Here is a 17,920-nt window from a genome sequence, read left to right on the forward strand (position 1 = left end):
CACCCACGAGCCTCCTGGATAGCTTCCTCCACAAGAGGGCAGACAGCAGTATCAGCAGTATTTCATCTTATGGAACTGAAAACCACAGCCACAGAAAGACAGAGAAAATGAAAAGGCAAAGGACTTTGTACCAGATGAAGGGACAGGATAAAACCCCAGAAAAACAACTAAATGAAGAGGAGACAGGCACCCTTCCAGAAAAAGAATTCAGAATAATGATGCTGAAGGTGATGCAGGACTCTGAAAAAAGACTGGATGCAAAGATCGAAAAGTTGCAAGAAAAATTTACCAAAGACCTAAAAGCATTAAAGAACAAACAAACAGATATGTGCAACACAATAACTGAAATGAAAAATACACTAGAAGGAACCAACAGCAGGGTAACTGAGGCAGAAGCGCAAATAAGTGACCTGGAAGACAGAATGGTGATAATCACTCATGTGGAAAAGAATAAAGAAAAAAGAATGAAAAGAACTGAAGACAGCCTAAGAGACCTCGGGGACAATGTTAAAACGCACCAACATTCGCATTATAGAGGTCCCAGAAGGAGAAGAGAGAGAGAAAGGACCCGAGAAAATGCTGCAAGAGATGATGGTTGAAAACTTCCCTAATGTGGGAAAGGAAATAGCTACCCAAGTCCAGGAAGCACAGAGAGTCCCAGGCAGGAGAAACCCAAGGAGAAACACGCCAAGACATAGAGTAGTCAAACTGACAAAAATTAAAGACAGAGAAAAGTTATTAAAAGCAACAAGGGAAAAATGACAAATAACATACAAGGGAACTCCCATCAGGTTAACAGCTGATTTCTCAGCAGAAACTCTGCAAGCCAGAAGGGAGTGGCATGATATATTTCAAGTGATGAAAGGAAAGAACTACAACCAAGAATACTCTACCCAGCAAGGATCTCATTCAGATTTGATGGAGAAATCAAAAGCTTTACAGACAAGCAAAAGTTAAGAGAATTCAGCACCACCAAACCAGCCCTACAACAAATGCTAAAGGAACTTCTCTAAGTGGGAAACATAAGAGAAGAAAAGGACCTACAAAAACAAAAACAAAACAATTAAGAAAATGGTACTAGAAACATACATATCGATAATTACCTTGAATGTAATGGACTAAATGGACCAACCAGAAGACACAGACTGGCTGAATGGATACAAAAATAAGACCCATATATATGCTGTCTACAAGCGACCCACTTCAGACCTAGGGACACATACAGATGGAAAGTGGGGGGATGGAAAAAGATATTCCATGCAAATGGAAATCAGAAGAAAGCTGGAGTAGCGATACTCATATCAGATAAAATACACTTTAAAATAAAAAATGTTATAAGAGACAAGAAAGGAGACTACATAAAGATTGAGGGATCAATCCATGAAGAAGAGATAACCATTATAAATATATATGCACCCAGTATAGGAGCACCTCAATACATAAGGCAAATGCTAACAACTATGAAAGAGGAAATCAACAGGAACACAATCATAGTGGGGGACTTTAACACCTCACTTACACCAATGGACAGATCATCCACACAGAAAATTAATAAGCAAACACAAGCTTTAAATGACACAATAAATCAGTTTGATTTAATAGATATCTATAGGACATTACATCCAAAAACAGCAGATTACACATTCTCCTCAAGTGCACATGGAACATTCTCCAGGACAGATCATATTTTGGGTCATAAATCAAGCCTTGGTAAATTCAAGAAAACTAAAATCACATCAAACATCTTTTCTGACCACAATGCTATGAGAGTAGAAATCAATTACAGGAAAAAAACTCTAAAAAACACAAACACATGGAGGCTCAACAATATGCTACTAAATAACCAACAGATCACTGAAGAAATCAAAGAGGAAATCAAAAAATATCTAGAGACAAATCACAATGAAAACACAATGATACAAAACCTATGGGATGCAGCAAAGGCAGTTCTAAGAGGGAAGTTTATAGCAATACAATCCTACGTCAAGAAACTAGAAACATCCCAAGTAAACAACCTAAACTTACACCTAAAGAAAGTAGAGAAACAAGAGCAAACAAAACCCAAAGTTAGTAGACCAAGAGAAATCATAAAGATCAGAGCAGAAATAAATGAAAGAGGAACAAAGAAAACAATAGCAAAAATCAATAAAACTAAGAGCTGGTTCTTTGAGAAGATAAATAAAATCGATAAACCTCTAGCAAGACTCATCAAGAAGAAGAGGGAGAGGACTCAAACCAATAAAATTAGAAATGAAACAGGAGAAGTTACAACGGACAACGCAGAAATAAAAATCATAAGAGACTACTACAAGCAACTATATGCCAATAAAATGGACAACCTGGATGAAATGGAAGGTTATACCTTTGTAAGAATATGTCCAAGACTGAATCAGGAAGACATAGAAAATATGAACAGACCAATCACGAGTAATGAAATTGAAACTGTGATTAAAAATCTCCCAACAGGGCTTCCTAGGTGGCGCAGTGGTTAAGTGCGCCTGACAATGCAGAGGTCACGGGTTCAATCCCAGCTCCAGGAAGATCCCACATGCCACGGAGCAACTAAGCCCGTGTGCCAAAAAAAATAAAAATAAAAAATAAAAAATAAAAATCTCCCAACAAACAAAAGTCCAGGACCAGATGGATTCACACGTAAATTTTATCAAACATTTAGGGAAGAGCTAACACCCATCCATCTCAAACTCTTCCAAAACATTGCAGAGGAAGAAACACCCTCAAACTCATTTTATGAGGCCACCATCACCCTCATACCAAAACCAGACAAAGATACTACAAAAAAAGAAAATTATAGACCAATATCACTGATGAATTTAGATGCAAAAATCCTCAACAAAATTCTAGCCAACAGAATCCAACAACACATTAAAAGGATCATCCACCATGATCAAGTGGGGTTTATCCCTAGAATGCAAGGATTCTTCAATATACGCAAATCAATGTGATACACCATATTAACAAACTGAAAGATAAAAACCATATGATCATCTCTATAGATGCGGGAAAAGCTTTTGACAAAATTCAACACCCATTTATGATAAAAACTCTCCAGAAGGTGGGCATAGAGGGAACCTACCTCAACATAATAAAGGCCATATATGACAAACCCACAGCAAACATCATTCTCAATGTTGAAAAACTGCAAGCATTCCCTCTAAGATCAGGAACAAGACAAGGAGTTCCACTCTCGCCACTACTATTCAACATAGTTTTGGAAGTTCTTGCCACAGCAATCAGAGAAGAAAAAGAAATAAAAGGAATCCAAATTGGAAAAGAAGAAGTAAAACTGTCACTGTTTGCAGATGACATGATACTATATATAGAAAATCCTAAAGATGCCACCAGAAAACTACTTGAGCTAATCAACAAATTTGGTAAAGTTGCAGGATACAAAATTAACACACAGAAAACTCTTGCATTTCTATACACCAACAATGAAAGATCAGAAAGAGAAATGAAGGAAACGATCCCATTCACCACTGCAACAAAAAGAATAAAATACCTAGAAATAAACCTAACCAAGGAGGTAAAAGACCTGTACTCAGAAAACTATAAGACACTCATGAAACAAATCAAAGAAGACACAAACAGATGGAGGGACATACCATGTTCTTGGATTGGAAGAATTAACATTGTGAAAATGATACTACCAAAAGCAATTTACAGATTCAATGCAATCCCCATCAAATTACCAATGGCATTTCAAGAAATTTTACGATTTGTATGGAAACGCAAAAGACCCCGAATAGCCAAAGCAATCTTGAGAAGGAAAGACGGAGTTGGTGGAATCAGGCTTCCTGACTTCAGGCTATACTATAAGGCTACAGTGATCAAGACAGTATGGTACTGGCACAAAAACAGAAATATAGATCAATGGAACAGGATAGAAAGCCCAGAGATAAACTATGGTCAACTAGTCTGTGACAAAGGAGGCAAGGATATACCATGGAGAAAACAGCCCCTTCAATAAGTGGTGCTGGGAAAACTGGAAAGCTACATGTAAAAGAGTGAAACTAGAACACTCCCTAACACCATACACAAAAATAAACTCAAAATGGATTAAAGACCTAAATGTAAGCCCAGACACTATAAAACTCCTAGAGGAAAACATGGGAAGAACACTCTTCGACATAAATAACAGCAAGATCTTTTTTGATCCACTCCCTGGAATGATGGAAATAAAAACAAAAATAAATAAGTGGGACCTAATGAAACTTCAAAGCTTCTGCAAAGCAAAGGAAACTATAAGCAAGAAGAAAAAGACAACCCTCAGAATGGGAGAAAATATTTGCAAATGAATCAACAGACAAAGGATTAATCTCCAAAATATATAAACAGTCCATCCAGCTCAATACCAAAAAAACAAAAAACCCAATCAAGAAATGGGCAGAAGACCTAAAGAGGCATTTCTCCAAAGAAGACATATGGATGGCCAAGAGGCACATAAAAAGCTGCTCAACATCACTGATTATTAGAGAAATGCAAATCAAAACTACAATGAGGTATCACCTCACACCGGTTAGAATGGGCATCATCAGAAAATCAACAAACAGTAAATGCTGGAGAGGGTGTGGAGAAAAGGGAATGCTCTTGCACTGCTGGTGGGCATGTAAATTGATACAGCCACTATGGAGAACAGTATGGAGGTTCCTTGCAAAACTAAAAATAGAACTACCATATGACCCAGCAATCCCACTGCTGGACATATACCCAGAGAACACCATAATGCAAAAAGACACATGCACGCCAATCTTCACTGCAGCACTATTTACAATAGCCAGGACACGGAAGCAACCTAAGTGTCCATCAACAGATGAATGGATAAAGATGTGGTACGTATATACAATGGAATATTACACAGCTGTAAAAAGCAATGAAACTGGGACATTTGTAGAGACATGGATGGACCTAGAGACTGTCATACAGAGTGAAGTGAGTCAGAAAGAGAAAAACAAATATTGTATATTAACAAATATATGTGGACTATAAAGAAATGATACAAATCAACTGGTTTTCAAGGCAGAAATAGAGACACAGATGTAGAGAACAAACATATGGACACCAAGTGGGGAAAGCAGGGAGGGTTGGGGGGGAATGAATTGGGAGATTGGGATACCAAATTGTACACTCTAAATATATGCAGTTTATTGTATGTTAACTGTATCTCAATAAAAGTTCTAAAAAAAAAAAAAAAAAAAAAGACCTCATGGGACTTCCCTGGTGGTCCAGTGGTAAAGAATCTGTCTTTCAATGCAGGGGACATGGATTTGATCCCTGGTCAGGGAACTAAGATCCCACATACCACAGGGCAACGAAGCCTGCGTGCCACAATGAAGAGTCCACACACCGCAATGAAAGATTCCACATGCCTCAACAAAGACCCCATGTGCTACAACTAAGACCCAGTGCAGCCATAAAAATAAAAACATACAAAAAAAAAAAAGAAATTAAGAACTCAGGTTCCTTGAAAGACACTGAGACAATGAAGACCAGTCACAGGCAGCATCTTAAAAAGTTAAATATATACTTACCATACAACTCAGCAATTCTACTCTTAGGTATTTACCAAAGAGAAATGAAAGCGTATGTCCACCGAAAGACTAAGACAAATGTTATAAAAGCTTTGTTTTGTACTAGCCAGAAAGTGGAAACAAGACAAATGTCCATCAACAGGTGAATCAACAAACTGTAGTATACTCACACAACAGAATAAACTGTTGATACATCCAGCAACATGGATGAATCTTGAAATAACTACGCTGAGTGAAAGATGATAATTTTGAAAGAGGAAGATAAGAATATAACCATTTTAGAAAAGGACCAAGGGAATGGCCTTGAGCAAGCAGGCTTGACAGGCCCGGTAAAACAGCATGCCTAAAGGCTTGAGCCTCTGAGATAATACTCAGAGACCCACAGGAATAAAAGATTATCTCTGTTCCACTAATGTATGTACATAATTTTCAAAACACAAAAGTGGGACTATAAATCCGCCACAAAGAAGAATTATTGAACTCCCAGGTCCCTTAAAGATATAAAGATCTGATACACATTCCTAAGTTGTTTTTGCAGGAAGCAGACCCCCACCAGATGAAAACTACTGACTGCAAGCATGTAGACACCAAACCAGTTGAAACCAGAAGGTTGATGATACTTGAAACTTCACCTTGATGCCAACCAATGAGAGAACTGGGGACAAGCTGATCAGGTACTCCGCGGCCCTCTCCTTCACACTGCCTTTAAAACTCTTTCCCTGAAAGTCCTCAAGAAGTTGACACTCTTTTCCACCTTCTCCCTTGTGCACAAGCTATTCTTTCAATAAAAAGCTTTGCTTGTCTAAGAATCTCGTGGGAGTGATTTTTCTATGGTAACACTGTCCAAGAATCTGGAGAGGGCCCAGTAACAATTTTAATAGCCCATGCCATCTCTCCTATATCTCTTTCCTCACTACCTAGATATCAGTTACTTATAAGTCATGTATTAGGAGTATCTTGCTGACTTTAATACACATTAGATCTATTTTTTCATTTGGCCCTAAGAAACACTCAATCTCATGGCTCCCTGTATATATATATTTGTGTGTATGTGTGTGTGTCCACTTACTTTAATAACACTACATTTACCATGTTACCACCATGGAATGTAAATTCAGGCTAGACAAGAGAATTTCACAAGTACAACAAAGCATTCTGTAGTATACCAAAGTTTGTATAATGTCTCACCAAACCAGCGTGCTCATAAATCATTTCCATTATAGGCAATTTATTTAACATTTATGATTCTTAAAGAGAAAATAAACACACTGCACACATTTAAAAAGTGTTTTTCATTTACCTTTGCATTAGCACTTAAAATACACATTTCTATTTCAAAATACCATTTAAAAATTATTCTAATATAACAGCAGCAAAATATAATTCTGCAATTACAAAAGAGCTAAATGAGGATCTACAATGAAGTTATTCTCATGTTTACAACTATGATTCTGAAATAAATACTGCTTCAAAGCAGCTGTTACCAGCTTTTTAGGTTTGGTTTGAAAACACACAAATACTGCCAAGAGGTTTATACTGTTGTATTCCATGCACTGTTCTGAAAGGGTTCCTCAAGAGCCAACCAGCCCTTAAAACAGTACTCAGTCCACAAGTCAGTCAGAAAGAGTTAAATTAACTGGGGTAAATAGGACTCCTACATTACATCAAAAGCATGTGATATTCTGCAGCAACTGGGAGCATTTTCAGGATTGGCATGTTGTCCTATTTAGAACTAATTTCATAAGAAGGTGAACACTGTAACCACTATCAAGTGCATTTAAAAGTGACATGTTTCTTTTGTGCTAATCTGACTCCCCTGAATGACCTAGTGAACTAGTAACCAGTAACTTGGTCACCAGGCAAATCAAGCCTGCAAGAAAGGATGTCAATATTCAAATTACCATGTAACTGTCTGACCCAAAGAATTTATTTTCAACATAAACATATAACCTCAATATGAGATGTCTAACTAAAGCAAGCACTACCACCAAGACCAAGACAGCATCTCCTCTTCTAAGGTTTAGGTTTTGCCCAGAATTCTCGATACATGGAATAGCCCATACCAAGAGTCATTGCTCCCACAACAAAGCCTTGGGCTGCCATGTGCATATGGATCAGGTGAACAGACATTTTAGTATTTGCCCTGCTCTTTAATTTATATAATCCATACGCAACGATTGCTGCAAAACCTGCCATCCCAGTGGGGACAAATGGTGCCTCTCTAGCTTTTCAAATAAGTTTAGATCCCTGATATTCATCATATCAAGAAAGAGAAACATCTGTGTCGCTTGACATAGTGATTGAAGAATCTTCAGACAACTACTAGACGTCCCAGGCTCCAACCGGCTTCTGACCCCCTACGCCGCACCAGCCGCTCCCTGTATATTTTAAAAAGCTAAAGTCAATAGAGGAATCCAACACAAAGTAAAACAAAAAAAACAAACAAAAAAAACTGAAGCTAAAGAACTTGTGAAGAAGTGTACAAAAGAGCTTGGTGGCTTTACATCGGGTGGTTTGGATAATACATAATAATTAGGGCAGAGAGTATAGAACTAAATTTTTTTGTTTTTTAAAAATGTAAATAATAACAGAAGGAAATATTTTTATGTTATTTGAACTGTCAGTGGTAAATAAATGCATGGAGAGAAAATAAAAATAAATATGGAATAGAAATATACAACAATATAAGTTGGAAAAGGGTAAAACTGTTTTATGATTGTTACAGTGTCATGGGATAAGGCAAAAGATACAAAGTAACATTACATTTTCAGAGGTCAAGAGTGCATATTTTAATCTTTGAGGTCACTCCTAAGAGAATAGTTTCTCCATCCATATACTCTCTATGAAGAAAGAAGAGGGAGAACTACCTGATACTGTTCATGTTGACTTTAAAATTATCTATTTAGATCTTTAGAGGACCCCAAATTTAAATTATATCCACAGAAGCTAAGTAGAGGAAAAGGGAAACTGCTGCAGAACATAGAAACTGCAAATACAATGCTGTCTTTTAGATTCTGCATTTCCCCAGCAATCTCTCAACATCAATCTTTCAAAATAGTTTTGTCAAACACCTGTTAATTTCCTTGATCTCCTTGCCACATACACACAAAATCAATGTTTCCTTTCTCTCAACTGCAAAATATGCAGCACTAAACCACTCTAAAATTGGAAACAAGCATATGCCAAAACAAAAAACAAAAAAAAAGAATGTGCCTTAAACTGTGAAATAATTGTTCTCCAGGAGCACAATTTGGGGAAGTGCATCTTCCCCAAGAAAGCACAGAATAACTAGTATAGAATATATGACTAGTCTGTAACAGAACTGGAAAATCAGGCAACACTGAGGGGCAACAATTCCTTGGGTTTGCCAATTTCTGGTACATTCTATAAAAAGTACCCTTAGGTACTTAAAAAACAAACAAGTTGGGATTTCCTAGATGGTGCAGTGGTTAAGAATCGCCTGCCAATACAGGGCACGTGGGTTCGATCTCTGCTCCAGGAAGATCCCACATGTTGCAGAGCAACTAAGCCCATGTGCCACAACTACTGAGCCTGTGCTTTAGAGCCCATGAGCCACAACTATTGAGCCCATGTGCCAAGAGCCCATAGCTCTGCAACAAGAAAAGCCACCAAAATGAGGAGCCTGCGCACCACAATTTAGAGTAGCCCCAGTCTCCGAAACCAGAGAAAGCCTGTGTGCAGCAACGAACACTCAACACAGCCAATAAATAAAATAATTTTTTAAAAAGACAAAACAAGCAAGCAACTAATTTCAAGTAATCAAATTAGCATAGGCACCCTTCCCCAACACCAAGTCTTCATACCCCAATCCTAGTTCTGTCTGTCTCCCACAGCAGACTGAAACATGAGACTTCCTCTGTACCAATTTATTATCTACATAACAAATCTCTAGGACCTGAAACAAAAAGTTAATGGCCCATAATTCATTTAAGACAGATGAACTACTTAACAGAAAATACATGCCACTCCAAGTCATCAATGAATCCTCAAGCATCTTTTTTTTTTTTTTTTTTTTTTTTGGCACATGGGCTTAGTTGCTCCACAGCATATGGGATCTTCCTGGGGCAGGGATCAAACCCGTGTCCTCTGCATTGGCAGGTGGATTCTTAACCACTGCGCCACCTAGGAAGCCCTAAGCATCTGTTCTTTGAACTGCCTAAAACCCTGGTAAATTCATAAGTCTTATATTTTAAAAATTTGATTTTATGATTATTTATAGATCAATCTCTTTGAAAAAAAAAAGATATTATCCTTAAAAACAAAACAAAACAACACAAAAAACAGTGATCTCCCCTGCACTCCACTCCCTCTGTCAGTACTACATGATGGCTGCTTTCAGACATCAGTAAGTTGATGAGTTAAAGAGCTTCAAGTTTCCACATGTCCTATATTTGAGAGCAAGGTCGAAATCAAATGCATGCAGAAATACTTCCAAAATCCCCTTCTCTGTAGAGAGTTTAGAATGTACCATTGATTAGGAAAACAACCTAACAAAGCAAACCTAAAAATGTAAAGTTCTAACAGTTAAAGATTTTGTTAACAGATGAATAACAGAAACAGACTTGGCCATCAAAGAATGATAAGTGTCTTCTCTGAAGCTATGATCAATACCAGCAGGTCCAGCACTGCCCACCCCAAGCTGGCAGTCTAAATGAGGGCAGAACACCAACTGCCTGCGGCCTCATACCAGAACTTCTTAGTATCTCTGGCTGATTCTCTCTGACCCCTGAAATTTGTATTAATTCATCAGATCCTTCCAACACTGCCAGTATAAACTGAGGGGACATCCAGACCCTGCCTGAGGAGTACTGGTGCCTTTTAGGCAGCCTGAATGTCTTGAGTGCAATAGGTACATATAGTGTTGTGCCAATAAAATACATTTATAATGATATAACGTTTCTAAGTATCTGTAATGTCTCAAAACTAAATATTGGTTATCACCACAAAAGGTTTATTTCTTTTAATCATAATAAACACCCAAGTTTTAAAGTAAGAGGTTTTTTAAATCAGGAAATTAAGTATTCAATATTACAATATTGCTATTTCAATAAAAATAAAAGTAATAAAACAATTTATAATCACAAAGTATATTCCATATAAACATTATGTAAATTTAACTCAGTAATTCAAATAGTTATTGAGCATCTACAACTAATAATAAAGCAGACACTTTCTTAGCTCTAAACAAAATAGACAAAAATACTTGCCCTGAGCTTGCATTCTAACTCAGGGAGATACATAAACAGTGTATAGTATATTAGCATGTTGGATAGTGCTAAGACCTATGGATAAAACAAAGCAGGGGGACTTCCCTGGTGGCACAGTGGCTAAGAATCCACCTACCAATGCAGGGGACACAGGTTCGATTCCTGGGCCAGAAAGATCCCACATGCTGCGGAGTAACTAAGCCTGTGTGCCACCACTACTGAGCCTGCACTCTAGAGCCTGCAAGTCACAACTAGAACCCGTGTGCCACAACTACTGAAGCCTGTGCACATAGAGCCCATGCTCCAAAACAAGAGACGCCATCACACTGAGAAGCCCACGCACCACAACAAAGAGTAGCCCCCACTTGCCGCAACTAGAGAAAGCCCGCGTGCAGCAATGGAGACCCAACGCAGCCGATAAACAAACACATAAACTTATTTAAAAGTTTTTTTTAAAAAGTAAGGCAATATGATTTGTGGGGGACAGGATTGCCAACTTTAAGTAAAGTAGTCAAAAAAGGAACTCCTGAGAAATGGTGATGTGACACTAAAGTAAGGAGACAGAAAACAAACCATGCAGCTATCTTTAAAAAAGCATGCGTGGCCAAGGGAAAAGGAAGAACAAAATGTACAAAGTCCCTGAGGAGAGAACGTTCAAGGAAAATGTTTGAAGTACAGCAAGAACATCAGGGTGGCTTGAATAGAATATGCAAGAGATGTAGCAGATGAAGTCAGAAGGTAGCCCAGGGCCAGATCATATAAGGCCATGGTAAGTTTTGGACTTTCCTCAAAAAAACAAAAAAAGGAAAGTCATTGGAGTATTTTGAGCTACTATGTTGAGAGCACATTGAAAAAGGCAGGGGTAGGAGTAGGGAAACCAAGACAGAAGCAGGAAAGAAATGAAGGTGACTTGGACCAGAGTGGAGGAGTGGAGACTAAAAGAAGAAAGTTTGGTGAGGAAATTCACAAACTTAGTTTTAGACATGTAAAAAAGTTCTGGATGCCTACCAGACATCCAGTAGAGATATTAAGTAGGATACAGGATGTGAGTCTGGAATTAAGGGAAGAGGTCTGTGCTATAGATTTAAAAGTGCTGTGAATTAGACTGAGCATCACCAAGGGAGTTAGAATTTATAGAAAAGAGAAAGGTCTAAGAATGAGTCTGGGGAATTTCAACACTAAGAGGTTAAGAAAATGACAAGAATCAGCAAAAGAGCTGAAAAATAACCAGTGGAGTTAGAGGAAAACCAGAAGAGAGGATGTTCTGGAAACAAAGCAAAGAAAGAATTTCAAGGTCAAGTAATGATAGGTCAAGTAAGAGAAGGACCATTGAATTAAGCAACATGGAAGTCACCTGCAATCTTGACAAGCTGTTTTAATACTATCATGTAAGAAAATGTTTAACTCAGTACCTGTAAAGCTTTATGCTCCTTTTGAAGTTCTTTTATTTGATTCTGTTGCTGGCAAACCCTACTTAGGGATTCATCCTCCATTTCACCAATTTTGGATTTCACACTCTCCATAATTTGTTCCAAGTCATTAGCTCGTTGTTCCTGATCTGCGGCTCGGCTTTGTTGTAGTTGAAGTTCATTTCTAGTAACAGACACACAATTCCTTCCCTTAGTAATAAAAATAAAACATATCAACAAACATATCCATCTAACAACATAATGAGTTTCTAAAATTTCTTTGCGTTCTTAAAATTTCTATCTTATAACACAAACCAACTGAAGAAATATAGGGTACCATTACATATCTAAGCTAAGCTATTGCCAAAAGATTTACCCACTAAAAATATTTTAATTTAATTAAAATATTTTAATTTAAATTTTTAAATTCAATATTTAATCAAAATGGAAAATTTAATTTCAAGAGTTTTTTCAAGGGAGTTATTTTTAGACTGCATACCACTTGTACACAAACAATTCAAAAGAGATTTTTTTCTGTTTTCTTACTTAAGCTGCTTATTAGTTTCTATGAGCTCCTGGATCATGTTCTGTTGACGTGATGTTTCTTCCATCAAAGTTTTTAAATTCTCCCTCATCCTTTGTGATGACTGTTTATCAAAAATGATGAGATCTACATTTTTTGAAATGTAATACACATGGTAAAAATAAAGATAAGGAAAAAAATTTAAGATCAAAAAATTTTAACAGAAAAAGAAGCTTTTTATCTTAAGGAGCAAGAATAGGATCTGTTTACCTTTCATATCTGTTCTTTTGACTAGAGATAAAGGTTTTAAGCCATGCATCATCAACAGCACATTTATGCTTTCCCATTCTGCTTCTTCCCGCTACAATTACAAGGAGGGAGAAAAGGATCAACTTTAAGACATGAGGTGAAGAAATATCCTTATATATAATTTCCTTTGTTTTCAGAATAACAGACTTTTTCTCCAAAAGTCTTAATATGAATTTTTATACACATATAATGATTAAAATTAAAACAAATTTGTTTCTAACAAAATTAACAGACTAAAAAGGATGCAGATAAGCACAGATAATTACGTTATATAATTTCAGAATGCTCATAATATATAGGCCTTAATGGATAAATCAAACAAAAATAAAAAACCCTGTAATTTCAGTGAACCAAACAGACAGGTTTTTTGGTTTTGTTTTTGTTTTTTAAAGTCTTTATTGAATTTGTTACAATATTGCTCCTGTTTTATGTTTTGGTTTTTTGGCCAGGAGGCATGTGGGTTCTTAGCTCCCCAACCAGGGATCGAACACACACCCCCTGCAATGGAAGGCCAAATCTTAACCACTGGACCACCAGGGAAGTCCCACTGTTAGGTTTTTTATTTAAGTGAACCAGAACAGGCACCATTCAAAATAAAAAGCTGCAAATTGGGTCATATTAATCGAAGAGTAAAGAAAGGTTGAGTCACTCAGAAACAAGGTCATTTAACAATGACTAGGGTCACAACAAAATCAAAACATATCTGACTGGGTGCAAAATTTCTTCTTGGGGTGATGGAAATGTTCTAGACTAGGTGATGGTTGCACAATGTTATGAACATACATAAAGCCCCCACTGAATTGTATTATTTTTAAATGATGAATTTTATGTTACGTGAATTTTATCTCAATAGAAATTTTTAAAATGAAATAAAAATGACAAAAAAAAAAATCTGACTGGACAGAGCCAATAATTTAGATAGACCTTGTCCATTATACAAGGAACTAACTATGAAAAGGAGTCTGTCCACCTAGTAACTGATTCTAGTAGAATCATTCTGAAAGACACGCTTAAGGTTTGTATCCCTGATTCTAAATATGTATATTTACACCATAAACCTGAAAGGGGAATTCTCACTCTCTAGATTAAAAAAGAATAAAAACTAAAACAAATAAAAACCTAACAATGGGAAGAAAAATAAGAACATAAAATGCAGATAAGAATAGAAATAGAGATTCTTTTAAATGACATTTAAATCCATGATATTAACAGTTTTATAATGTGCTCTTAATATAAGTACAATGATCAATTTTGAAATCATTGTGTGAGGTACTTTGTGTTTTTTTTTAAAATACCTTAAGTATCTTATATATTTGTGAAAAGGTTATTTGAGTGAATTTTCCATCTATTTAAATGCTCTGAAAAATATATTTTATACATTTTATTGGTGTATAGTATGTAAATATCATAACTTTAAGATTAGTAATTCTGACAACTTTTCCCCTCCCACTCTCCAAGACAATTTTTTAAAGTACAAATAAAAGTATTACTCTCCACAACCAAATGTCCCTCAGACATTAAAAAATCTACCAAGATAGGTAAGCGACAAGGATATATTGTATAGCTAGAGAATTATAGCCATCATCTTATAATAATTTTTAATGGAGTAAAATCTATAGAAATACTGATTCACTATGTTATATACCTGAAACTAATATAATACTGTAAATCACCTATACTTCAATTAAAAAAAAAAACTAACAAGACAAAAAACAAATTATTTTGATGACTCTTTGATAGCACTATGACTCACAGCACCAAACAAATTTTGACTGCTGACTTTCTTCCTTTTCTTTATCCTTTCTATAACTCTCCTGCCTCCCACAACCTTTTCCCTTATTTATGTCTTCTGGTCACAAAGATTAATGACACAGAACTAAAATTACTGCTGATATCTGTCTTAGGAGCCAAAAGCTCTGTGTGGGTATATAAGAGGACGTCTACCATGACTCATAAAAACAAAATGCTCTATAAATAACAACGTCACACATTATGAATGACCAAATTATTCATACTGTTCCCTGATAGCTCTTCTAAGAAAAAGAAAAACATAACTTTGCAAATTCTGAAAATAGTTGAGAATGGCATTTTCCAAAGTATGTGCTGCGGAACACCAGTCTAATGAAATATTCATCAGATTAGTGTTAAATAAGTAAGAAATACTGTATACTAAAGTCCTCTTTGGAGACTGACAGTACAGTAAACCTGCTACATATGAACGAGCTCCATCCCAAAAGCATATCCATAAGTCCAATTTGTTAAGTCCAACAAAGTTAGCCTAGGTACCCAACTAACACAATCGGCTATATAGTACTGTACTGTAATAGGTTTATAATACTTTTCACACAAATAGTACATAAAAAACAAATGCAAAAAATAAAGAAAAACCTTTTTAATCTTACAGTACAATACCTTGAAAAGTACAGTAGTACAACAGCTGGCACACAGGGGCTGGCATCGAGTGAACACGCAAGAAGAGTTACTGACTGGAGGAGGGAGAGGAGGTGGGAGATGGTAGAGCTGAAGGATCGTCAGCAATAGGAGATGGAGGGCAAGCTGCAATTTCACTCACGCTTGACACTGATGGCACAGTTCCTTGCTGGAACCAGATGCACAGTCGCATCTTTGAAAGTTCTCAACTTGAAGGTTCGTAGTATGTAGGGGACTTACTGTATTGTGAAGTCTTAGAATAATGATATCATTTAATAGTCTTTAACCCATCATTTCCCAAAGTGATTTTACTAAAGAAGCCTTTTAAAGTAAGATTTTTCACATTTGTAGGTATGGTATTCTTTGACATATACTTTGACAAACACTGGCTTCGGATATTTTAGGTTTACCTGTTTTTCAGTCATGAGTCTGATGATTTGCTGGACTCTTGGGCTTCAGGGGCTGCTGTAGATACAATATTCTTTGTAGAATCAAAAGTAGTAGAGGTTGGCAATAAAAAATTGTGAGTTGCCTAAATTAACAAAGAAAAAAGTGCAATAGGTGTTAAAGGAAATTATATCTAAAAGAACCTATTACTCTGGCATTCTTGTGTCAAAACTTTTATGACTTCTAAGAAAACTGATTTTAAGAATTTTATAACATTCTCCTCTAGAAATAAAACATTATAGGGTTTTACACACATACACACAAAGAAAACTTTGTTTTAACTGGATAATGTGAAAAGCAAGTGATGCTAATAAATGCTAATAAAAAAAAAGTAGCTTCCCAAAAAACTAAATCTGACCCGAAGTTACAGTAACAATTCACTGGACTAACTCCAAGGGTAAATGACCTTCCACATTCTTAGGTGGTCTTTATTTCTAAGTAGATCAGAAGCTAGCAACAAAGGATTCTGTATGGCACACACAAAGGTTTCTATTAAATTTACTTGCTCTTGTTGTCTAAGACTCTGCCATTCTATCGGAAAATATTTCCTTGGATTCTTTCACATCTAACTTCTCCTTTCAAGAGGCACAGTCACACACACACATTCATTAGCATCATGGAATCTTAGAGCTTGAGAGAACCTCAGAAATTGTTTAATCCAAAATCTCTAGCTGTCTGGAGCTGACAGGAGAGACTGTTGGGAAGATTGTACCAACATGTCAGATGCTGTAAGCATCTGAGACCAGAGAGGTAAAATGATCTTCCCAGGATTTGTTATAAGTAGGCCTCCCTGCTGCTAGATCAGTATTTCTTGCAAAGCTCCCTCTGTCCTTTTGTATCTGCTTCAGACAGTGAAATCCAACTAAGCAATTTCTAGTCACCAATAATTTATTTTCAGCTAAACCTAGTAACATGTTACAAATTCTCTAATTCTGCCATTTTTGCTACTTGACATCATAGAATACTCTTTCCCCTTTAAATTCTGGTCTCCAACAACTTAATTACCCACCATGGTCATCCATCCCACCTCTACCTTAAATAAAGATACTTTTCGAAAATAACAGCCAACTTCAACAGCTACCACCTTTCAACTAGTTTCTAAACTTTTCATTAGGGAAATTTCAAAACTACATAAAAGTAGAGAAAGAGTACAATGACATATTCATTGACCAAGGTTCAATGTTAACATCCTTCCATACTTGTTTCATTTCTTCCTCACCCACTTATATTTCAGCATACATCTGATAAATACAGACTTTTTAAACATAACTTCAATACCATTGTCACACCCAATTATATTAATAATTCCTTACTATCACTTAATATCTAGTCCACGTTCAATTTTCCCCAAATGTTTTAAAAACGTCTTTTGTTTCTGTTTTTTTTTTTTTCAAATCAGAATCCAAACCAGGTCCACATATAATACTCCTAAATTTCTTTTAATCTGTAACAGTCTCTCTGGTCTCCTCCACTCTTTTTTGTTTTTAACCTGACATTTATTTGTTGAAGAGATTAGGCCATTTGTCTTACAGAATTACCCACATTTCAGATTTGGCTTATTGTATTCTTATCATTTAACATATTTCTTCATCCCCTATATTTCTTGTAAACTAGTTACTTCTAGAGGCTTTATTAAATTCAGGTTCAGTATTTTTTGGCAAGAATTTTTCAGAAGTGATGCTGTGTTCTTCCTACTGCATCACCATCAGGAGTCAGCCAGCTTTAAAGTGGGAAGAATACGTCTGTAGACCACACATAAGGGCAGTAGATATCAATGTAAGAGAATCCGTCAAAGAGTGTGGAGCCACATATTCCGATAGTCTCCCTAACAGCCCCGCCAGACTTCTTTCCAATCTTCAAAGTGTCATCTCCCTCCAGGTTCTAGGCTTAGGCACTCTTAACCTCTTCACTTAGTTAACTCATACTTGACCTTCAGATCTTGACTCAAATTTCCTTCTTCAGGGAAATCTCCCCTGATCCCATGACTAGATCAGGTCCTCTTGTTATATGCTCTTGCAGCACTAC

The 17,920-nt window shown here is 36.4% G+C and overlaps 1 protein-coding gene and 1 pseudogene across 11 annotated transcripts in view; both read right to left on the reverse strand.

The window, feature by feature from the left end:
• Positions 1 to 17,920, reverse strand: part of CEP70 (centrosomal protein 70) — a 91,117-nt gene that overhangs the window by 61,317 nt on the left and 11,880 nt on the right. For 5 of the 11 annotated variants that reach the window (XM_057739563.1, XM_057739561.1, XM_057739562.1 and 2 more), the window contains 5 exons: positions 17,826 to 17,916; positions 15,859 to 15,980; positions 12,980 to 13,070; positions 12,733 to 12,856; positions 12,190 to 12,370 (listed from right to left, as the gene is read on the reverse strand). In XM_057739563.1, the coding sequence (XP_057595546.1) occupies positions 12,190 to 12,370; positions 12,733 to 12,856; positions 12,980 to 13,070; positions 15,859 to 15,873 (411 nt within the window). In that variant the 5' untranslated portion in view covers positions 15,874 to 15,980; positions 17,826 to 17,916. Of the gene's footprint in view, positions 1 to 12,189; positions 12,397 to 12,732; positions 12,857 to 12,979; positions 13,071 to 15,430; positions 15,702 to 15,858; positions 15,981 to 17,437; positions 17,773 to 17,825; positions 17,917 to 17,920 lie in introns of those variants that run through there. The other 6 variants (XM_057739568.1, XM_057739569.1, XM_057739566.1 and 3 more) reach the window with 6 other exon arrangements.
• On the reverse strand, positions 6,843 to 7,918 carry LOC130855673 (HIG1 domain family member 1A, mitochondrial-like; annotated as a pseudogene).

This window comes from Hippopotamus amphibius, chromosome 6 (genome assembly GCF_030028045.1).
Source record: "Hippopotamus amphibius kiboko isolate mHipAmp2 chromosome 6, mHipAmp2.hap2, whole genome shotgun sequence".
Taxonomy (NCBI): domain Eukaryota; kingdom Metazoa; phylum Chordata; class Mammalia; order Artiodactyla; family Hippopotamidae; genus Hippopotamus; species Hippopotamus amphibius.